The 23,689-nt window shown below is 44.9% G+C and overlaps 1 protein-coding gene across 2 annotated transcripts; it reads left to right on the top strand.

Annotated features, from left to right (window-relative positions):
• Positions 1–287: 287 nt before the first annotated feature.
• Positions 288–21,944, top strand: tsc22d2 (TSC22 domain family 2). Of its 2 annotated transcripts, XM_028999978.1 has the most exons (3): positions 288–2,023; positions 18,533–18,584; positions 18,703–21,944. In XM_028999978.1, exons 1-3 carry the CDS (start codon positions 789–791, stop codon positions 18,964–18,966), a joined length of 1,551 nt encoding a protein of 516 aa, XP_028855811.1. In that variant the 5' UTR covers positions 288–788; the 3' UTR covers positions 18,967–21,944. The 2 variants fall into 2 exon arrangements, with proteins under 2 accessions (XP_028855811.1, XP_028855812.1); XM_028999979.1 differs by lacking the exons at positions 18,533–18,584; positions 18,703–21,944 and adding an exon at positions 9,142–9,643.
• The last annotated feature ends 1,745 nt before the right edge of the window (positions 21,945–23,689 follow it).

Genomic DNA, 23,689 nt, shown 5'->3' with positions numbered 1-23,689 from the left:
TTGTTTAACAATGCAGGGATGCTGTGCTTTTTTAAGCGACCGTTAGTATTCCCTACATTAAAATCTAGCACAGGACAGCGTAAAATAGCTAAAGTCATTCGAGTTAATCAATTATAATTCGGTTAATGCCATAATAACCTGAAAAAAAAAACCCTTTCTAAAGATAGAAAGCTCGGGTTTGATTAACGCGCGCATCCTGCGAGAGTTGCGTCTGCAGCGTACCCCGCCGTATTCTCCATTCGCAGTTACGCCACCGCGCATGCGCAGCGCTCCCAGAGTGCAGCGCGCCTGTACTCATAGCCATCTTGTCGAGCGAGAGCGGGGAAGAGGCGCCGTGCGTTCCTCCGACACGAGTCCCGCTGGGAGCGCCAGCCGCGAAGCAGAATTAACTTTTCTTCTTCTTCTTCGGCCCGGTTCGTGTCTGGTCCCGACTCCATTTTCCCGCCGCCGGAGGTGCGGCGGAACATCCGCCCGCTCACAACATGCCCTGCGTGTTACTTCCCAGTTAGGAAAGTGTCTTTTCGGGGGAGAGGGTAGCGGCGGAGCCCGGACCCGCCTCACGCTGCTCGGCTCTGCCTGGGACGGCAGTCGGGTTGGTTAGGCCGGCCGCGGCGGACCGGCGGGCTGTGTCGCTGTCGCCGGGCTGCCGGTGGAAATGCAACAGGAGAGGAGGACGGCGACGCGGAGCCAGGCTCTTGGCGGACGACTTTGAACTCGTTAGCGGAGTTAGCCGATATTCAGCTGCGACACGCTCTCCCGCCGCCCCCACCCTCCCCGGCGCGGTCACCATGTCTAAAATGCCGGCGAAGAAGAAGAGCTGCTTCCAGATAACCAGCGTGACCCAGGCTCAGGTGGCCGCCAGCAGCGGCGCCGACGACACCGAGAGCCTGGACGACGGGGACGAGTCGCGGTCGGAAGACGCGTCCGCGGAAGTCCTGGACCTCTCCCGGGCCGACTTCGAGCCGGAGGGGTGCGACAGCTTGTCCGAAGAGACATCGGACGCGCATCCCGTCAACGGCGGCGTTACGTACAGAAGCTGCGCCTCGACTCGCACGGTGATGGCGGGGACAGTTCCAGCTCAGCCGTCCAGTACCTCCTCCCAGGCCCAGCCTGCTTCCACCAGCTCCCCGTCGTCGTCGTCCACGGTGACGAGCTGCAGCTCGCGCTTCAGGGTCATCAAACTCGACCATGGCACCGGGGAGCCTTTCCGAAGGGGCCGGTGGACCTGCATGGAGTTCTACGAGAGGGACTCGGAGGGGTCCGGCAGCAGCAGTAAACACGGCGTCCACCTGGACCACAATGCAGACGCTGGAGCGCCGACCCCCGCCCCTGTAGCCAACTCCGAGTCTTCTGGAGAGAGCGGTTACGTCTCTGCCGAGGTGCAGCAGCAGAGTTACGGGGCGTCCCACCAGACTCTCGGAGCGGTGCCCCAAAGCCTTGTTCCTCCCGGCCATAATGGTGTGCATGGCGCCAGCCCGACCCTTCAGAAGTCCCCCCTCGTGCCCCCATCGACGCAGGCCCAGCAGTTCCCCCTGATGCCCACCGCACAGCCAGACTACAGAACCTCCGGCACTACGGCACAGTCCCATCCAGGGGCCTCTCTCGCCGGCCCTTCACCTCTTGTGACACCTGTTGGTATCGCGGTTCACGTGCTGGGATTGGTCAGCCAGACGTCTGAGCCGACTGTACCCGGTGGAGGGGCTCTGCAGACCTCTCACGTCGTCCCCGATGCCCAGAATGGGCCTGCTCCCCTTCTCGGTGCCACCAGTGGCCCCCAGACCTTGCCGAACCAGGCACAGGCGTCCCAACCTGTGGCTGCAGCCGGGGTAACGGCGCCACGTCCCGGCTTCGGCCAGCTTCCCGCCGCTGTTCAGGTGGAGGAGAGCCGGAGGACACCAGACTCCCTACCTCAGCCTCCTGTCAGCCCAGGAAAAGATGCGGCGAAGCCCCTGCTTCCAGAAAGCCTGACGCCTGTCGACAGCCTGTTTGGGATTCCCATTCCTGCCGATGGGGAGGAAGACAGGTAAGGGGCCGGGGGCTGAGATTTCAGGGGTAAGACCAACATGGGGATGAGCAAAAAAACAAAACACTTTTATCCAACGCTTTGGGGGGGGGGGTCAAATTTCAGCAACATTTGCTTCTTTCATTGCTTTTTTCTTTATAACTAAATAATTTCATAAATGTATTCATTTCCTTTCACCATTTGTAATCATGTCGTTTCATTTGATATTCAGTGAATCCTTGATCCAGACCCATATGAAGGAGTTTCGAGTTGTTCAGAAGATGCATTTACAGCATTTATCAGACGCCCTTATACAGAGCGACTTACAATCAGTATTTACAGGGACAGTCCCCCCCTGGAGCAACTCAGGGTTAAGTGTCTTGCTCAGGGACACAATGGTAGTAAGTGGGGTTTGAACCTGGGTCTTCTGGTTCATTGGCGGGGGTAGTAGCCTTCAGTCATTGCTTACTATTTTGCAGGTTCCTAATCAGTGCAAATGTGCTACAGCACCATCCAGATGGTTAGCATGGTAACTTGTTGCTTTCTGACCTGGTTTTTGAGGACCAGGCGTGGGGTTTGCCATCTTCCGTTCATAAGCGCAGGCTTCCTCTTCCAGAGCGGAAAACAGCATCCTCTCTTCAAAAGCATTGAACGGGTCTGACTGGTTACATGAGGCCATGCTTCATTGTCTTTGGTGCATTAGGGAACCAAAAAGCCATTTGCTCGGGCCTGCTCCAGAGGTACAATGCCGCGCTGTTACTGTTATTATTATTAATTTTTCTTGCGTAGGAACCGAATGAAGTCAACCAGCAGTTCTCGAACAGTCAGTGCCGATGTGGGACCTATAAAACCGGTGAAATTGCCCTTTAGCCGTCTCTCATAACGGATGGCTGCACTAACCGTCTTACTTGATTTGTGGTGATGAAATGCAAACTCTGTTTGTAACTAAGTGACATCATTTTATTATGTTTTTTTTTTTTTCTTGTTGCACCTTGTTTTCTGGCCTTCATTCCCCCTTCTTCAGCACTGAAGAATAACTTATTTGCAACTTGAGTTTGACGTTGTAAGCATATTGGGGCATAGATAGCATATTGGATGTTTTAGTTCACCGGTAACAATTCCTGAGTAAAAGCACACGCAGTCTGTCCGTGTTTGGTTTCTGTAGTAGGCTTGGTCCCAAACAGAAATCCCACTTTATCAGAAACTGGAGGAGGAACCAGATTGGGCAGTTTTGTAATTGTATGATGCAGAAGTTAATTGTCATATAAATTAGTTGGTCAATGGCAGTTAAATTTGTCACATTTTGCACTGAAATGATCAGGCAACTGCCAACACTGCATGTTATTTTGGGGCTTTTATATCAGCCTGAACGAGGACGTGGCGAATTTGAGAGCTGTCAGTGAATGCTATAAAATAAAAAATGGACATCAGCATACAGTGTAATTCGTGGCAAGTGGTACTAGATTTTTATCTGTTTGTTTATGCAAATCCTGGGGATAGACTTTTTTTATTTGAGGGCGGGGGTGTCTGTAACCTACATATTATCATGTTCAATATCGGTCAAGTAACAAGAACAGATCCATCTGAAGACAGCGGCCCACAGCAGAGGGCATGAGGCTGTCAGCTAATAAAAACCAGATTTTGCAGCGATTGCCCAAGCTTATTATTTCCTTCTGGTCTGAATTAGCGTACGCTACACATTAAGTAGGAACAAAGACTTGTTAGTGTTTGGGCACAACCGTATCCCTGGACAGACAAACCTCTGGCCTGTGCCAAGCCTCCCAACAAAAGGAAAAAAAAAAGTCCACTAAGTCATGTTTTAGTCTGTGAAACCTCTAGAATGCACGAATGTGGGATATTTCCTCTTGTTTTGGTTGTGATTGACCTGGCTGTGCCGGGTTCCATCACATTGGAGGAACTTGTCTCTGTCATGTGGACATGGTTCCACAGTGGCTGCTTTTTCCATGCACAATATCAACCAAAATGGCCAACGTTTAAGTGATGGCTGCTGGCTTGGTACCGTTGGTGGGAGACCCATCACAGCCAGTTTTGCTGTGTAGACGGATGCCCGTTCAAACCATCCTAGCCAACCCTCTGTTTGGGTGGTAGTAGCCTAGTGGGTAACACACTCGCCTATGAACCAGAAGACCCGGGTTCGAATCCCACTTACTACCATTGTGTCCCTGAGCAAGACACTTAACCCTAAATTGCTCCAGGGAGACTGTCCCTGTAACTACTGATTGTAAGTCGCTCTGGATAAGGGCGTCTGATAAATGCTTTAAATGTAAATGTAAATGTTTGATAACTTACCGCTGAGATGCAGTGTAATACTGTGTGAGCCATATCTAGACTGCAGCCTGTGTGCTTCTCTAATAAGCTGCCATTTAGAGTTGCTCTGGGTCACCAGGGGTTGGAGTTGGACTGTGGAACAGCGGGCAGTGACTGGCCTGTGCTTGCCGAGTTCGTCATCTCTGGCTGCCAGCAGTAGCTGGCCCCCTCTCCCGTGCACCAGATAAGCCCACGCTGAAAGTCCTCCTTGTTTTGGTGGCTTAATTCAGTGCAGCCAGGATGGGGTTGGCTCTCTTCCTGTGCAGAGTTGGGGGGGCATGCAGGGGGGCTGGTTTTAGGAGGTTCGGGGCGGTCCTGTAGGTTCAGGAACAGAATGTACAGTGAATGTACACTCTTTGGGCACCATTGCATTGCTTCCCTTATGACAGTCTTCAAATGCACTCTCGAGTGAAAGGGCTGCCAGTAAAAACACCCCTTTGTGTGGGGAGGAGCATTGTTCGCGGTTTTAAGACTCGCTGAGTGACGGTCCTGCTTGGCAGGTACATCACATCCGATTTTCAGAGTTTTCTCTCGAGCATTGTTCTCTGTTTGTTTCATTCTGTTCTAGCTTTACTTCGTCCTACGCCCTGCCCCCAAAGCAAAGTGTCTCCGGTTAAAATTCCGTTGCTGTTTGAACGAAGAGAAAACACTCAAGAAACCTTTTTAATTGGGAGGGGGGGGGGAGCAACATGGTGGCAAGACAATGGAAAGGTATGAATGGCATGCTTGTTTTAACAGTTGAACAGGGTGCACACGTAAGGCCATACTTCACTTGTGGAGACACACGCTTAACCACAGGCCCCTGTTGCATGTATAGTGCGGTAAGCAGATTGAAAGTGAGCGCATTTGACAGGCTCCTTGGAACCTATTCAGGGCTCATTTTTTTTTTCCAGCGATTGCTGCCCGGCTCGGACCTTCAGGGCCACATTCCAAAGCCTGGCTGAATGGCCGGGATTGTCAGCGGTGCTCCCATCCCATTGCCGACTTCTGCTGCCAGCACCCCTATTCACAAAAGTCTTCAGTTTTAACCCCCCACCCCCATTTTTTGTATAAGTGTTCATAGTGAGCTTAATTGAGCACTGAGCGCATACCACCTTTTTCATGCTAATTGCATTATTTACAAAAAATGGCTGTATATATTATTACTGTTATATAACACAACGTCCCATTTTGATTTCTTAAGACATGTGTTTTTGAGTACAAGTGGACAACTGTTTCCTTGTTTTGCTTTTTCCAAAGCCATGCCTCTTGACTGGTCAGTTTATTGGAAACTTTGTAAATTAAAGTAATTTTATGGTCAACAATCTGGTCATATGCAATGCAAATGCTGAACCGAATCGGCTTCAGTCCATGTGACACGCTGTCCTCAGAAACTTTCTTTAAAGGTTGGCAGTACAGTATGCCGCACTACTTCATGCTCGTCCTGCACGTCTCTGTGACAACTTTTGACACAGACATGTGACCGGCCACATTAGCGCGTGTTTCTGACCGCACCGGCGTGTTTTCTACTCCCATCCTCCCAAAGGCGCACCCTTTCGTTGTAATGACGCTGTTTCTGTAGATCAGCTATTTAATTAGTCCAGCGTTAAAAATGCTCGTTTGACTTAATGAATGATTCGATTTGTATTTATAATTCTGCTTTAATTAATTCTTTAAAATTAGAACTAGTTTCCATTGTATTTGTACCCTAATCCTGGAGTGTACATGTCCTGCAAATTTTTTTAACTCGCCTGATTCAACCAGTTTACCTATTACTAGCCAGTTCCTGAGCCGCATCAGTAAAACCACTTGTCTGTATGGACTGGGGTTTGCAAATAATGATGTTCTTCCCAACTCTTTATAATACAGGGAGTGATCTTTCTCTTCTGCCACCCTGACTTGAACCCCTAGTCAGGTAGTGCTCGAGCACTTTAACACAGATCTGTCCTGGGATTTAAATGACTAACTGTGAGCAATGAGGATGTGTGCAGAAAGTGTTGACTGGCTGCTTCTGACTCATTGGTCTCGCTGATGTAAAAACCGGACTAGTATGAATGGTGCTTGCCCCTCCTCGCCTCTCTCAGAAGAAGAAGAAGAAAAAAAAAGATAACTTCCTGTATGATCTAGGCCTCCTTGTTCTTAGCAGTGAAGGAAGTTGGTGGGCCCTTGATTTTTGCATATTTCTGCCGGTCAGCACTTTCTGTTCTCCATTCTGGTGCACTACCACGGGGAAGTGACTCATAAAGGGCTGAGAAGAAGTGAGATGCAGTTAATGCACAGATTTCTGGTGGTGTGAAAGGTGTGCGGTCAGGACAACTTTTTTCTGAAGCTGATTAGAATGGTGTTTTTATTTTTATATATATCCTGCTCTTGTATGTTATATTGCTTCACCGTTCTGTGTTTCTGGAACTGTGGAATTCAGTGTTGCCCTTCTTTTCAAATCCTGATTTCATCAAGCATTAGGTTGATCTGTAATAGGCTTGCGCTGCGTGTAGGCGTGCCATCACCCTATCTACAGGGCTTTACCTGGCCCCAGAGGGACAAGCGGTTTTTGGAACCCTGCCACAGTACACAGCCCGGCGTTCAGCTTTTGAAGTAGCGGCCGTGAAAGGGGAGTAATCATGCAACGTCACTCATTCCTCTTCTGCCCCAAGAGGGAAGCAGTGGCTGACTGACACCTACTGGACCCTTCATAAAGCACGAGGTGATGAACAACATGGGCTTACTGTGCCCCATAAGAACAGAGGAGCAAAGGCGCCATTTGCAGCATTTCTTCGAAGTATGTTTCTAAGCATGTTTGGGATTTACCGGTGACTAGGAAGTCTTAACAGGAGTCCAAAAACCTCTAATCTGGCATTACGCGACTGGGTATTGTTCTCGACTCTGCCTCACGCATTACAGGGTTTAAACGGCTTCGCTCTGCCTCACTTCATTCACTCTTCAGATGACGTTCTGAATGATGCGCTAAAAAGGAGCCGCTGTTTTTCACGACAGTGCATTCGACTCGCACGGCAGGCCATTTTCAAATAGATGCTGAACCTGCTTGTGTGCTCAGTCACATCACACAAAAGCTCAATGTTTAAATCCTCAGTAATTGGTTTGTTGGTCATGCTCCCTTATGAATGGTAGATGTGAGGTGTAGCCACCTGTTTTGTGCAGGTGAGTCGGTGCCTTTATCGGTCATGGCGTGCTTGTTTCCTGCCTTAGTCATTGTTTGTGGCACACTGCTCCGGTGGCAGGATGTAATGAAACAGCTTTGCTGCTGCTTCGCCATACAGGTTTACATCACCAAGTGTCTCACTGCCAAGTCATATGGACTTGATGGTTCTGATAGCAACAGAAACATGTGCAAATGTCTACTGGTATTTCTCAATGATCAGAACAAAGTCCCATTGCTGGTTGTTCTGTGCAAAACCTATTCATGTATTATTATTCATTATTTAATGAAATCCATTTTTTTTTTAATATAAAATCTGTATTGAAATGATGTTGCGCCGGGCGTTTGAGATCAAAGATGCCACATATACCCACCGGCCTTGATCATATCATATTGCCATATCAGGAGGACAGCCTATGATTGGCATGTTTTCAGCTCATAGAAACCTATGAATGATCAAAGAAGGCGTTCTGTGCTGGTTTTTACTGCCATTAGGACTATTATGATGTAAAGCAAGGCCTGACATAAATTCTCCCTTCCCCGCCAAAAAAGTGCCACTTTTACCTGCAGCCTTCCCTCAGTTATTAAGTCTGTGACATCAGCCTGTGAGTGGACACTGTGCCGGTGCAAATTAACCATGAAATATCCCTCAACCTCCTGCCAATGCAAGATATTTTGTGATGTTCCTGCATGTCAGGCTTTGTGTCAGTGGCTTCATTGTCTTTGTGGCTGCCTAAATCACTTTTTGTATGTGTATGCAAATCCTAGCAGTGCAGATAGAGCTCATTTTCATGCTTCCCATTCTGCCATTCAGGCCAAGTCAAGTGTAAGTAAGGGTATTTCCTGTTATTATTAAACCGATACTTTCATACTTTTCATACTTTCATATTTCTACCCCAGTATCACACTTAAACATCCACTGCCAATTAAAACAACAGAAATGCATTTTACGGGGTCACCTTATGTAATGCTGTTTGGTGGATGAAAGGGCAGCCAAAAGTTACTTTTGTGCAAGGCATTTAATCTTAGCCTAGCCCTCCTCTGGGCTCTCAGCTCGCACTGCCCCCTTTCTAAAAAGCTCTTTGTAAAGCAGGGCTTCTGCATTGACGAAACCTGTTCTTCTCTAATCCCCTGTCAGCTCTGTGTCCTGAGGCCAGAGCTCCGTCTCACTCTCTCTTTCCCCCTTTCAGCTTTTTCCTCTTTGTCTTCGTTCTGACCCCCCTACCCTTCCTTAGTTAGCCTAATTCGGTTCTCTTCTCTTTATGCTCTCTCTTGTTGGTCCATTGCCATGGTGTTGGTTTCTGTTGGCATGTCCTGAAGGTGTTTGAGGCTCCCTCCCAGTTTTGCTCCTATCGCTGTTGAGGGGCGTGGGTTTAAGTGCTGTGCTAGAGGTTAAGAGTGCACCGCACTGAAAGAATGAATTTAAGTTTCTTTACGCACGCAGGCGACGCACAATCTTACTGCTGAGACGTACCAAGCTGCTGAAATATTACTCGTCAGAGTACTGTAGACGACTCGAAGCGCGTGATCCTTTCCAGGGGTTACTGTTATCCGTTCACTCATTTTCTGTCTCACTTTGTCACTTGCATAGAATCCTGATTTCTAATGATTTATTGCTCTCTTCCCACACTTGTACTAGTCACTGATATTCCTTAATTAATCATTGTTTTCTCAGGGGTCGCGACCTTTCAAGAGGCATCATCTGACGTCCACTCATCAACTTTCTTAGCTGCAGCGCTTCTATTGCAACACAGAGTTGTTTTCATATTTTTACAGCGATGAATCCCACAAACCCCCCCGGAGCGCTGCGGAGGGAGGAGGAGCCGCCTCGCCTACCTGCGGAGCAGGTGTTAATGACTGATGGCTCAATCTGTGGCCGCGGCCCCGCAGGCTGCTTCCATGTGGGTCATCGCTACTCGCTCGTCATTAAACTGAAGGAAGTGTCGAACTGCTCATTAAACTGTTTATTGACTTGAAAGGCTTGTAGTGACATGACAGTCATAGCTTTGAACTCTACTTTCTACCATTGTTCCCCTGCTCTTGACTTGACAGTGTTTTGTTGGTGATCCCAGTGTCTCCCTGGAGATTGTATTTATGTATTTGTTTTCTGACACTTTATTAAAAAATACCCTCGACGACTTTGGGAACAGCTGCCTTACGGCAATCGTAACTTCCGGATAAATCTGCACTTTTTAAAGGTCACCTGATGAAGGTGCGTGAAACTCTTTCATGTGTGTGCTTTTTTTTTTTTTCCCCTCCCCTTTCTCCCCTCACTTGTGCCACAGCGCCTGAATGAGCTTCTGTACGGCATTGTATGGAAAATGAATGCACACCATTCACAGCGCTCGTATTGCTAAGCCTAAACCTGCATTTTTGGTCCGTTAGGCCTTCAGTTTCCGTGTCATGAAATATGATGATAAATGCCTTTCCAGTTCTGGGCTCAGCTGGTCTAGTTATCCTCAGCTCAACTCGGTGTGCTGGTCTGAGCAGTGGCTGGGGCAGTGAACTCGTGTGGCCGTTTTGTTCATGCAAAAAATCATTGGTCAGTAGCCACTATGGAAGAGTTGTTCTTGCTTGAAATGCCCCCTCCTGCCTTCTGTGCCGATTGTTTGGCCTGCGAAGCTTGTGAATGTTCCCGTTGGATGCATTTCACTTTTTGGAAAGGATCTACATGTTTCTGGTTTCTCACATGCAGAGAATGTAGTCATAGATTTCAATGTCATCTGCGCCTCCAGGCGCTAATCTGCGTGTCACACGTTGCTGTATGTTCTGGTTTCTTTGGCTGAGACCTGATTTTGTTCTAGTGGCCAGTGCCAGAGTGAGGGTCTGCAAATAGAAAATGACCCTGAATTGAATTATGTTTTATTTCCAGATGAAACATCCTTACATAATGTTTTTTTTTCTTTCTTTGCCCTTTTAGATCAAGGAAATTGAGCATTTAGTCTGTTCCACGAGGAATTCATTGCGAGACCCCTTATAAAAACTGTTAAATGCAACAGATTTTTATGACTAGTTTATTACGGATTTGTTAATGTTTATACATTAACCCTTTAAGTGTTGTGTGGCTTCTTATATGTGGGGGAACAGGTTAAGCCTAAAGCTTCTCAGATGTGGCTGCATGTTGTCACCTGTCCTTTTTACGAGCAAACCAGTGTGACATGAACTGTTTGGGCTGGCACCTGATGCTGGTTTATTTATGAAAGAGAAGTGACTTCATTCATTTGCTTTATTCAGAATTGGATGATATGGCCTGCGGGGCTTTTTGAGATGACTTACTCTAGGCAAAAATTCTAAATGAGTTGGGAATGGAAATGATGTGATTGGCATTGAGAAACCACTGGTTACTTAGTGTTAAACCATAGTATTTTCTTTGAGATGCACAAAGTAGTTGTTTAATACAGAATATCCAAATACTCATTTATGACAAATAAATAGGACAGCAGCGGAGAGGTGTGGGTGTCCCCAAAGCTGTCACAAGCTTGGCATTTCTTTTTAGTCTGATTCTAATTGCAATTATTGCAATTAAGTACACAATATGCTTTGGAAGTTGCCATACGTAAGTGAACGTATTGATAGTGAAATAATACTCCTTGAAAAAGTGTGCAATGTCACACTAGAAAGCATTTTACTTCTGTCACCATATGCGTAACATGTACCTCTGTCACCACAATGTAGTGATGGCAGGATAGTGTGTGTGTGTAAAGTTCTATTTGCTTTCTTCCTGCTTATTACCGGGTGGGGGTACTTTCAATGTGAGATACAGGAGTAAGAGATTGATGTTATGTTATCTACACTGACACAAAGGTGCAAACTATACTACTAACTCTCTACCCACTACTACAACCTCTGAGGTAGGGCTGGGCAATATTATTATTGCAATACTTTTAATCACAAAACACAATTTCAAAACCTCTAAATTTTCTCTAAAACTACTGGATAAATGGCAAATGCCCTTTTAAAATTAAACATTTCTTCGGAACACAGTTGGGCACCTCCATCTCCAATTAATGTCTCTGATATTGAGTGCACTTTTCACTGGGGCAGTGGTGGCCTAGCGCAGGTAAGGAAACTGACCCGTAATATGAAGTTTGGTAGCTCAAATTATTAACTTATCTCTACGGATTTTCTTCTGTCAACAGTTAAAGACCAAATGCAGCAAGCGCGGTGATGCACTCTGAAACCCGCTTTTTTCAATAGCGTTTGTGAAGTTTACTAGAACGTAGCTAGATGCCGCATGCGCTAATTTGCATATAAATTACCTAATCATGCTGCATTCTGCAAGAAAAATCTGGTTGGCGGTCCTCACTTTCAGCTTAGTTCCCAATACAGACCTCCTTTATTGTATTTGAAAATTTGTATTTGACTAGTGCTGGTCCAAATAGAGGCAGAACAGGCTGTGTTCAGGCATATCTACAGGGAGTATTGGCCACAAAGTTGTACAGCAGGTAACTACTGTACTACTGGGGCAGTGGTGGCCTAGCCGTTAAGGAAGCGGCCCCGTAATCAGAAGGTTGCTGGTTCGAATCCCGATCTGCCAAGGTGCCACTGAGGTGCCACTGAGCAAAGCACCGTCCCCACACACTGCTCCCCGGGCGCCTGTCATGGCTGCCCACTGCTCACTCAGGGTGATGGGTTAAATGCAGAGGACAAATTTCACTGTGCGCACTTTGTGCTGTGCTGCTGTGTATCACATGTGATAATCACTTCACTTTCAACAACTGCTTGTCAAATGATTTGTTGCTATGGAAATAAGTGGAGTGGAAATAATTGTTAAAGGGGTTGTTAAAGGGGTCTAAAAAGTGTGAGAAATAGTGACAATGCTCTGCGGAAACCACGAACGAAGTTGATTCTTGTTGACCTGCATGTTGTGGCACGTGTGACCAATAGAGACATGTGGAGTATGTTCCACACCACACGTTAGTGGTTGTCACTAGCTAGTATGCTAATTACCTCTGCACAACAAGACTCAGGTGACTTTGGAAATGTCATACTGTTTTCACCTTTGTTTGAAATTTTTTGTTCAAACTATTACCCATGGTGCTTTTAATAAACGTATATACACTTATATACACAGTTTTTGAGATCTTGTTACATGTCTGACACAGGAGACATGCACTGACAAATGTTCCTGACTTACAGCTGTGGTTTCAAGTGAGTTTGAGGTTAATCTGAAAATGTTTGATTATTTAATGGAGCATCTATTTCCTTTTAACTTGGAAAAGTAAATGCAACTACCAGGTAAAAGGTGTATGTGTGCTATTGTCACACCTCTGCTTTAACTGAGTCAAGCCGCCCAGGGGCTCTGAGTCACTAAATGTCTTTTATTTTGACTACTTAAACATACCTTTTGTAAAGCACTGCAGGACGCCCCCCCGGCTTTGTAATGTTTGCTTCCTTGCAAGGCTGAACATGTTGAGTGCGTCAGCAAGCTGATGCAAAGACATTTTAATAATCTTAAGGAACCTCATATGTATGTGTGTTTCGATAAAAACATTTTATGAGGGTGAGAACCATTTGGGTGTAAGTGACATTTTGGCTGAATATATCAAATTGTACCAATAACGTGCCGTTTCGGTGTGTGTAACTTTAAATGTTAACGAGGAGGAGTGCAACCTATAGAAGTGCGAGGACATTAGTGGAATTCACAAAATCGACACTTCCTGTTTGGTGCAAACAGGAAGTGTTTTTTTCCAGAAAAAAGAAAAATAACCCACTGGTTCTTCAGAGTCTCACATGAATGAACTAAAAAATCCAATCACCAAGCTACTGCAATTCTTAACTCAAGCCATGAATGTCGGTGGAGTTACTGTTTTTAGGGGCGGGGTGGGAAATTCTCTGGGTGGATAAAGCATGAGAAAGGGGAGGTAACCTTTCCCCTTATGATGACGTAAGGGGACAAAATCCAGATCACAGTCATTTCTGCTGCTCTGAACGGCGAAGCAGAATGGGCAAAACACACTTACCGAGTCTAGCCACTGCAGCACCACAGACAGGCTAGGGGAACTTGTATTAATGTTAAATTATATCATACAATAATTTGGGACCTTTAAAGTTGCTATTTGACTACGAAATGTCCATTTACTGTCAGTTGAGGGAGCTTCTGTCAGGACGGCGTGGAAGCAGTTGACTGTTGCCTGCCCTGCAGACGTTCTTGCTGTCCTTTGTGTGGTTGCCTAATAGTTTTGCAGTCTTCATTTTGTACTTAAACATTCCAAGAAGACTGGCGGCCAGACAAAGGAGTCCTTTGCAGGCTCGAAGCAAAAAATGAGATTGTCTTAAGGGGACCTGTAGGGTGTTTTATGGCACACCGCCCAATAAAACGATGTCATGTTTATGGCTAATGAAAAGGAAAGATTTAAGTGTCTGCTAACTGCACTTGACTGCACCCTCATTTGGTCGGGGCCGGTAGTTTGCTCCACAGCACTGGCTGGGCAGAGTCCTCGTCTGATTGGGTGTACAAGGGAAGGCTGTTAAATGGCATGTCCAGAGAAGCCAGTGAACTGTGAGTGCCATGTTTGGCCTTCCTTGTTAGTAGGGACGCACCTTTGCAGCCACAGCTGTCACATGTACGCATTTGGAAGTTATTTAAGGATGAAACAACAAATGGTGCACTTCATTACCACACAGAACAGACACATTTTTGGATCGAGCCATCTTCTAAGGGCCAATTTTACTTTTCATTGAACAGTAACTAATAGGACCTAAAAGTGGAAACTTTTGGTACTGAATTGGGGAAAATGTGACTTTAGTTATATTTCCTCTTAAACTCCTCTTTCTTTCATGGAAAAGCACCCAGAGACTTTGAAGCTTGTTTTTAAACAGCTTTTTTATTAAATCGTTATGTAAATTTCAACTATAGATACATCCTCCTTGTTGGAGACTTGTTAATTAAGTCCCTTCACACACTGAGCAGTTCAAGTGTTAATGAGGCGTCATGTACTTAACATGATATACTGAATCAGCAGTCCATCTGTAGCGTCGGGTTCACTTCAGTTACCAAAAGGTCAAATGACTGTTTCTGAGAAAATCTGACTTTAGTTCCCCCTTCCCTAAATACGCAACACAACGTCAAATTTTATAGTTTAATCGTTAAGCACTTGCATAAGACCATCAATCACTGAAGTGAATGTTCCTGAAAGCATCTGTGATGAAAATTACATTTAGCTTTTCAGGTTCTGGCACAGGAGCAGCGCGTTTATGTGCCTGCTTGTCCTCTTTATTAAGAACATTTCCTCAGCCGAATCAGATCGTTGGCGAAAACTGGGAACGAGTAGATGGTTGAAGTGGCTTGGTCTTGGGTTGGCCTGTGGAACCAGAAACCTGAGCATGCTGATGTGCCACCAGAGGGTGCTGTGACCTTTTCTCCAATTAATTCACCGATCACAACCTGGTTTTTCCATCCCCGAGGACGGGTTTCTGGTGGATTAGGAAATTTGAAAGATGATTTGCCCCTGCTGCTGTGTTTTGTTTTTTTTTTTTTTTTTTTTTTAAGTAATGAACAATTGAAATAGAATGTAAATGTAGGATTTAGTATTTTGGCTTGACCTGGTAAATGGTTTTCTCTAAATGTACAGGAAATTGCTGGCCCTAAATTATGGTTTTTGCAGGTCATAGCCTGGAATAGAAGCGCTCTTTGTGGCATTGCTGCCTTTCTAGATAGAATAATGAGTCTTTCTTTAAAATTAGTTTGTTTTTCGCTGTGTGTGTGTGTGTGTGTGTGTGTGTGTGTGTGCTTACATTTTAAGAACATGGTTATCAAGTTATGGTAAGATCTGAGACACATGACAGAAGGCTAAAAGTGTGGTCTGCAACATTAAGAGTTTTACGTAATCCGGGAACTACTGTGAAAAAATGTTCTCGTATTTTTAATGGTTAAATTGCATTCAGGCAGAGTCCTGGATTACCCCAGTGAGGTTAACGTTCCTTGCAGATGATGATCTCCGCTGTAAGTTATTTTAGCCGGGCAGGAATGAGGCGCTCCCCCCTCTTCCCGTACTTCATGACCGATAGGGTTGTCAAGGCCTGCGCTCAGCATGAATGAAAACAGCCCGCAGACGTCCCCTCCTGATCCCGCCGGCCATAGCCGGCTGCAGGGCGTCCATTCCCAGCTGCATCTGACACTGCGGAGGGTTACGCAACGCAGGAGCCCTGCCACTTGCTCATGGTCTGGTTTGTTTACAGAGAACAGGGCACTACCCATGACTCTGATTCATTACTCGAGCGAATGCGAAGTGCTCTGTTAAGCAGAGTATTTGAGGTAACCTGACCTCAGTTTGTTTACATGATATTTATTAGTGAGGTGAAGTTGTTAAGGACGAGGACGGTCCCCGTCACTCCAGGTTCATGCTCCCTGTTCGATCTGAAGTACTGAACACTTATCGATCTTTCCATCGTGTGACTACAATCGGCGTCCAGCTTCAGCAGTGTTTATGAAAATGTGTGTGTCCTGGTCCTGCTCTTAGTTCACCCAGCACTAACCCTGTGTGTGGGTGCACTCAAATGTCATGTTTGTCCTAATGCCACACCGCGCCTGTGGATCCCTGTTGTCACAAATGTAGCAAATGGCCACAGATGGGCCACTGTCCTCTACTACCGGATGAGCAAATACGTGTTGCAGGATAAAGTATGCGGAGCTCATGACTGGGTTTAAAACTGAAAAATGAGCGAGACCTGAACCGGGACCTTCCTGGTTCCTGGTTTCCTCTCAGCACAAGTGACAACAGTAAGCGTACTCTGCCAATTCCAGTTGAGTGGCGACGTAAGAGGTGTCAGCAATCATGTCACCAGCTTATGTATCATGTAATCAATAGGATTAGAGGACCTGCATTTTGCATTTGAATGAGAGGGAGATGGCGCTGTCACTTTAGTTGCTGTAGGACGGATCGCTTTAGTAGCCGCCCCTCCCCTACTCCACTGTTTATGTACATTTTTCTTTGTGTGTGTGTGGTGGCCTTAATCAAGAACACATTTTGTGTTTAAAGGACCCCGTGTGAGATGCTGCATTCTTTGCCACATACTCGTGAGGGTGTCTGTGTTCTCCATTTACAGGGTCGTCAGCTCGACTGGACTGCTGTGTTATGGTCTTACCGAGTTTTGTTGCATAAGTCGCCCCATTTCCCCCCCCATGTATTTTTGTGAGGACGAAGTGTGCTTTCTTCTGGTTAAAATCTACTTCTCCAGCTGAACTTTGTTGCCGCTGACAAGTCACCAGATTTCTGAGAGTCATGGCGGTCAATGACAGACGGCCCCTCTAACGCTGTCAGTGCTGAGCTGTTGATAAACTCGTTCCATACGGAGTTGATGAGCTGCCTATCACGGATTCCGTCTCCGGTTAATCACTGTTCAAAGGCAAGAATGTCTTGTACCCAAACTGATTAGATTGAAAACTTGATGGGGGTCGTTGCTTCCTGTCTGGGCGTCTCACACAGACTTCTTTTTGGACCGATGAAAACATCTGTCAAATTATTTTATTGCAGTAAAGCAGACATGCTGTCTGGTTCAGATGAGGTAAATATATAAGTATTAGATTTTAAGGACATTCTTCTCAAATGGATCAGCAAAGATAAAAATGCTATGAAATTCCCCCCAAAAATGTATTCATTGAGATTTGAACTCAACGAAGAACAAGTCTTAAAAGAAAGAAGAAAAAAAAAAAGTCCAAATTGGTCACGCACAACCCATTTATTAAACTGCCAGTGAAGGGCTGAGTGCCTTTGGAACATCTTGTCCTCAGACTGGGTCTAAATAAAACTTTACAATAACTGCATGAGATGTACCAACATTGCTGCGAATCTGTGGACTTGACCATGAATGGAAAACAGAGTGATGAGCAGAATGCATTTTGACAATTAAATGGGATTTAGCAATGTTATTAACATGATATTTAGCCGATAAACTTGATCATATTTGTTGACAAACTATAAAGTATTAGAATACAAAAACACTCCTAACATTTTAGTTTTTGTGTACATTTCTGTGGATATCGCGGGATTTGGGGCGTCCCCTGCGGGCCGGAGGCTCCGCCCCCCGCACGCGTCGCCGCGGCGCTCCTGTATAAAAGGCGCGGACGCTGTCGGCGAGGCAGACCTCGGTCCTGAGCGCTGCCTCGCGTCTTTCCCGTCACGCCGTGAGGAGTTTAGAGACGACGCCAAGTCGACATGCGCGGCAGAATGAGCTACAGCCTCCCCTGCTCCCCCGGCTCCTCTCCCACGTACTCGGGCCGCCTGGTGCCCTACAGGGCGCGATGCTGGTAATTATGACGTTCCGTTCAAAGGTCATCAGCTAAATAAAACGAAGTCCGTCGTGCTGCGGTTTTTATTTGGGTTTCTGGCTCTCAGACTGAGCTTTTTACATGCGGCTCAGTAACTTCGTGTAACTTGTACAAATTGAGATATTGATTACTGGCGCCGCCGCCGCCAGGGGGCGCCCGACGGACTCCGCACCACGTTTTCTTCGGGGACCGGGCTGACCGGGCTGCCATGACGACCTGCTGCACGTCACGTATGGCGCGTGCGGCGCGTTCCCCGCGCAAACAGAGCGGCGACTCGGACGCCACAGTCCTCCCGACCGGGTGGCGGTGTCGTACATACATTCCCGAACCTGCGGCTGGATTTTATTATTTGAGCAAAGTTCCCTGTGGAAAGGCGTGACTGCGCGGGTCGTGGAATTCAGGAAAGGCCCAGGTCTCATGTTCCTTTATAGCGCCTGCTAAATAAATACCAACTCGCACACGGTCAGTCAACAAATGTCCTACCGTTCTGAGTCCATATTATTTAAGTGACAATGTGTGACTTGGTCAGGTGACTTCTGAACAAGCGTTGTGATGCGGAATTGTTTTTATGCTAGAATGTAGCGCCTTCAGTTTTCCATCCACCGTATTAATGAGAAGCGAATAAGAACGCGTCACTGTACATGTAGTGAAATACCTGTACAAAATTCTGGTTAAAAATGTGACGTGACCTCTCCATGTTGGAACAGGATTGGTGGCTTGGGGCACGCTGGAGGAATGAGTCAACGCTTTAGTTTTTTTTTTCCCATGACAGTAATCCTCTCTTCTTCTCTCACAGTTCTTCTGGAGCCGGGGTTGTAGCCATCGATAACAAAATTGAACAAGCAATGGTGAGCAAGAACCGATCATTTATTCCGTTCTAGACTCCACCCACTGCCACCGTGTCTCCTGTTTGTGACATTAATTAACAGAGTGAAACCTTTTTTCTTTTCTTCATTCAATTTTCAGGATTTAGTGAAAAGCCATTTGATGTATGCAGTGCGCGAGGAGGTGGAGGTGTTAAAGGAGCAGATAAAGGAGCTGTTCGAGAGGAACTCTGTTCTGGAGAGGGAGAATGCGGTTCTGAAGTCCCTGGCCAACAGCGATCAGCTCACCCAGCTGTCGGCGCAGCTCACCACCACCCTCAGCAGCGCCTCCATGCAGCAGCAGCAGCAGCAGGAGGTCAGCCCTCCTGCACTCCTAACCCAACCCCCTAACGTCTCCTCTGCCTGAAGTGCTTTCTTTCTCCCATCGGCATGGGATGCATAGAAATTACCACAGCAAAAAAAAGAAAGAGAGAGAGAAGATGGAACAGAAATCTTAAATTTTTTAAATAAAGAGGGTGAAAGGGAGAGAACTCTGCCTTGTTTGCCACCAAGTCTTTAACTTGTGAAGAGCCATGCTTCTGTGTGCAGTCTGGCCTTCCCAGTATTAAACCACCGCCATGTAGGAGCGTCCCATTCACTGGCTGGGCGCACGTGGCGCCGCCGGGCGAGCTGGCCGTGGTCCAGACGGCACGGGTGGAGAAGATGGGAGGGCGCTTTAACTCCCCTCCCCCGGGGAAAGTAAGGTGTGGTGGTGGCAGCATAAAAAGGTTACATGGTATGAGGGGATTTGAGCCTTTTTTTTTTGTCCATTTCCATGTTGCAAGATGTGCAAGTTTTTTTTTTTGTTTTTTTTTTAATGTCCTGCGCTAACATTGTAAAAAACAATACATTATTTCTGTTATTTTTACTCTTTGCAATTATTTATTGTTGGGCTGCTATTTTCATATTGTAAATGGATGTCACCAAAATAATTCTGTATGTAAGACGAACTTTTCTTCTTTGTTTACAATATATATATAAGAAAAATTTGAATGTGCCACCGCACCCGACCTGACTAAATCAATGTAGGCAATAAGATCCCTCTGCACCAGTTCAACACTAATGGCAACATGCAACAATGTCAATTGTTCTGGTTGAATGTACATTTGTAAAGTATTGAGAGCTTAGCGAGTTTGTACAGGTGAAAAATAAAGTTCTTATGAGATTTTAATTAAATCTATGGTAATATTTTGATGAAGAAATCTGTTCATTTCTATTTGTAGTCTGTGAAAACGCTTGCCAGACATGCCCAATTATTATTTTTTTTACACATTCTGAATGCACATTTTTTTTCCTTTTTGTTGGATTCGGAAGGGGATAAGCTGTGAAATCGATAGACCTGTATGTAACCAAAGAACCAAAGCTGTGTAATTTAATTTTTTTTATAATGCACACCTACTTTTATTTTTTCCTTCCCTTGTTCACATCATTTTTTTTTGTTTAGCATGTTCTGCATGATCTATAATCAAACCACTGTTTTACCTCATGTTTCTGCACTCTTATTGTAATAAAATTAGTCTGTGAATGATGTCTGCTAAGTAAGTTGGCGATTAGGAGGCTTTAGCAGCAGGAGGTCATGGTTCGTCTCTAGTGCTCATCTGCACTAGTGGTAAAATTACTCAAAATGTCAAAACAATTTGGAAAAAAACTTGTACATTTCAAAGCTTTTGTTTGTGTGTGCCGTACGTCTCTGTTCAATGTTTCCTGTGCCTCTTATACCGGTCGCGTTTTTTCAACGGGATTGGGTTTGACGTTTAAAGGGTTAAACACGAATGGTCTTGGTACAGTCAGTATCTTCTGTTTTCATTCTCACTGGGCTTCTGTTTTGTCTGAAGGAAATATAATATATATTACACTATATAATATACAGTGTATTATATGAACTTAATCACTGAGCCTTTTAAAAATATCTTAAAAGTACCCTTGTAATGTGCTTTTTTTTTTCTCCATCAGAAATAAATTACTGTTCTATTTAGAACGTAATCATGCCAAATGTCTTGTATGCTTTTTTAAATTTTTTTTTATTTACATGAAGTTACATGGGAAGGTGATAGTCTAAAAAGTGTCATCCACATGAAGGCTGTGGTCTGAGGATTCACTGCTGAATATTACCCAGAGTGCCCCCAGCTACAGTCCATTCCTGCTGCTGGTCATGGTCTAGTTCTGACCCTTTGTGAGGAACGTGGTTCAGAATGGTCAGTCTGACTGCTCTGCAGCTGTGTGGCTCCGCTGCATGTTTGGAATTTGTTCTTCTGCATGATCACATGATGCAGTCGTCAGTCCTTGTGTTCATTAACTGGTCTTGGGCTCCCACAACACTGAAATTGGTTCAACAGTTGTCTTCCTTTGGTCTGTTAATGGTTATGTACCAGGAGCACTCCACGAAAGATGCACCTGGTCAACATCAATATTTGGCCCGGTTCTCCTGCTTCTAGAACATCACCTTCCACAACCAACTGTTGATGTGATTATTAATATACCCCAATTCCTGACTGACACCGTTGTTATGCGCCCTAATTTCTAAAGACAATGTAGCAAAGACCCCGATTAAGCAGCATACCTAAACACTAATCCAGTATTTACCTTCATTGCTAAGCTGTGGAAGTCTAGGACGTTTATGTAAAAAAGAAATTCCATATTGCTGTGTGCTTAAATCAATGTTGTTAATTTATCTGTCCATACCAGATAGGTGAGAGTGGGGCAATGCAAAACTTTCCATTTAATCCAAGCAGATTAAATAGTAATTAAACCTCGCTTTTAAAATGATTTCTGTGAACCACAAAAATGGGCTCTATATAGAATGCAGTGAAGGACCATGTAGTCTAGACTATGCACCAATTTAGGACAAGTGCAATAAGAGGGTGATCACATTTGCAATCCCCACGTTTAATCCCTTTAATTATTATATTCCTGTTCAGTCCTGTATATTCGTCAGTCTATAACGCAATGGTAGTAAGTGGGGTTTGAGGCTACTACTACTCCATAAGTTAAAGGCTGTAAATCTGTAAATTGTCAGTTCGTTGTTAGTGTGCAAAAGAATGTATTGAAAAGGAAATTGGGGCTCTCGTGATATGTATTTCGTCTCACGTCATCCTGTTTGTGTGGAGCTGTGAAGCAGACTGACTCCGTGTGTGTTCAGGTGAGTTGATTTGAAACCGAAAATTAGTGTAACTAGTGTATCTGAGATCATTTTTTTTATTTTCAACTCGGTACTGACTGCTTAAAAACATATTTTCCTGAGTGTATTGTGATTCTTTTTCAATTTGCATTGAATTTGCTGCCGTATGTATGAATGTTTATCATTTTTTTCAATAAAAATTGCCCTTTTCACAATATTCAATTTAATTCACATTCTTCCAGTTATTTCTTCCTCCAGTCTTTGCTGAAAAGATGGACCCCATCCTCCCAGAAGATATTTGACGTTTCGATGGGAGCCGTAGGTCTCACTTGTATTGCAAAGTGTACCAGGAGTTGTAAGGACGCAACCTACCTGCCTGGAAATCTCCACCGACATCAACCAGAGATGAAGTCATAGAAGTGCAACACTGCTCTGGCAGACTTGTGGCAAAGTGCAGTGGTTACAACCTTTATTAGCAAAAGAGCAAGGGGCTTCAGTGACCATCATATGAACCAAGGGAGAATTAATTACACCCAGTGGCCTCTTTTTATTACCCAAAATGCAAATGTAAAAATATGATGTATACAGCTAACACATGAATAAAATTGTGGAATAAGGGAACATTGTGAATAGAGAATGACGCATCATGCTCTGGACCGGTTTCATTTGTTTCACAATTCAGACATCATAACACTATTAATTGTGGGTGACAGTTCGTTTGAAATAATAATTACCACAACATCTCAATTTCCATTACGAAGAATTAGTTTGCAAAATCCGTTTAAAGCAGGTCACAACCCCATTTCCAAAAAACACTACTGGGGACACTGTATTTAAAACCAGAGTACAATGATCTCATGATGCAGATCTCATAAAAGCATATTATATTCACAATTGGGGTTGGAAAAGCTCGTGGTTCTAAAAGAAAACAGCTGGAGAAACAGTTTCCAAGAAGTAGGTCAGTATGATGACTGGTATAAAAAGAGCATCTTAGATAGGCAGAGTCTCCCAAAAGCGAAAATGGGAAACAATTGTAGAATAATGACAAGTCTCGAAAATCTATTTTGGATGTCTGGGATCCAAAATAGGGCCCTCCGACGACTTAAAGCCGAGCAGCAATCCTAAGTTCCCACGTCACCATGCCATCCACAAATGCAGGTCCACAAAATGCACAAATGCTCTGTCATGAGGAAAAGTTCCTTTTGGTAATCATGGACGCGTCTCTCAGTTCAAATGGTACGTTGTCTCAGTCTGATATATTTTCCACGATCCACAGTGAATAGATTATGGGTTTGTGAATCATTGCATATAGTTTTTATTTGTTAACTTTGTTAACTTCCCTGTCAACTCACAACCCCTCAAAGTCATCCCGTTGTTTCCGAAGGGTACGTTAAGGGTTCGCTCACACGCCCAGCAGATCTTCAGGTGAAAGCTGCGCCAACTCTGCCTTGCTGCAACTGGTCTGATTCGTGGAATTCAGGCAGCATCTTATTGGCGGGGTTCCCAAGGCATGCACTGTAAGCAGATAACAATGTTATTTCTCTGCTTGTTTAGGGAAATACTACTCCTGTGCACCTAAAAAAGAAGGATGGCAGATTCTGAGATGCTGAAAGCATCCCATCACCAGCGTTTTTTTTTTTCTTAAAGGCAAGGACTCGTATTGATGGAATGAGTTATTGCGATGTCGAGGAAATTCTTTTCCAAAGAATTCATGCATGAGTTGTCAGTGGCAAAAAAAAAAAGACTTTCCAGCTATCCTCATTACTCAAGAGATGAAATCACGCTTTCCATGGAACTGTTTTTTTATTGAACATGTTTACATACCAGATACGCACCATGCTTGTTTACTTCAAGAACCTCAAAGGTCCTACAGTAATGAGGTTTTGATGGAATTTAATTTTAAATAGTGAAATACCTGAGATCTCTTTTTAAAATCTTTTTCCAATTTTTTTTTTTTTACAACATGACTATC

The sequence above is a fragment of the Denticeps clupeoides genome, chromosome 13, assembly GCF_900700375.1.
Source record: "Denticeps clupeoides chromosome 13, fDenClu1.1, whole genome shotgun sequence".
Classification (NCBI taxonomy): domain Eukaryota; kingdom Metazoa; phylum Chordata; class Actinopteri; order Clupeiformes; family Denticipitidae; genus Denticeps; species Denticeps clupeoides.
This window is presented reverse-complemented; position numbering and strand designations above follow the sequence as displayed.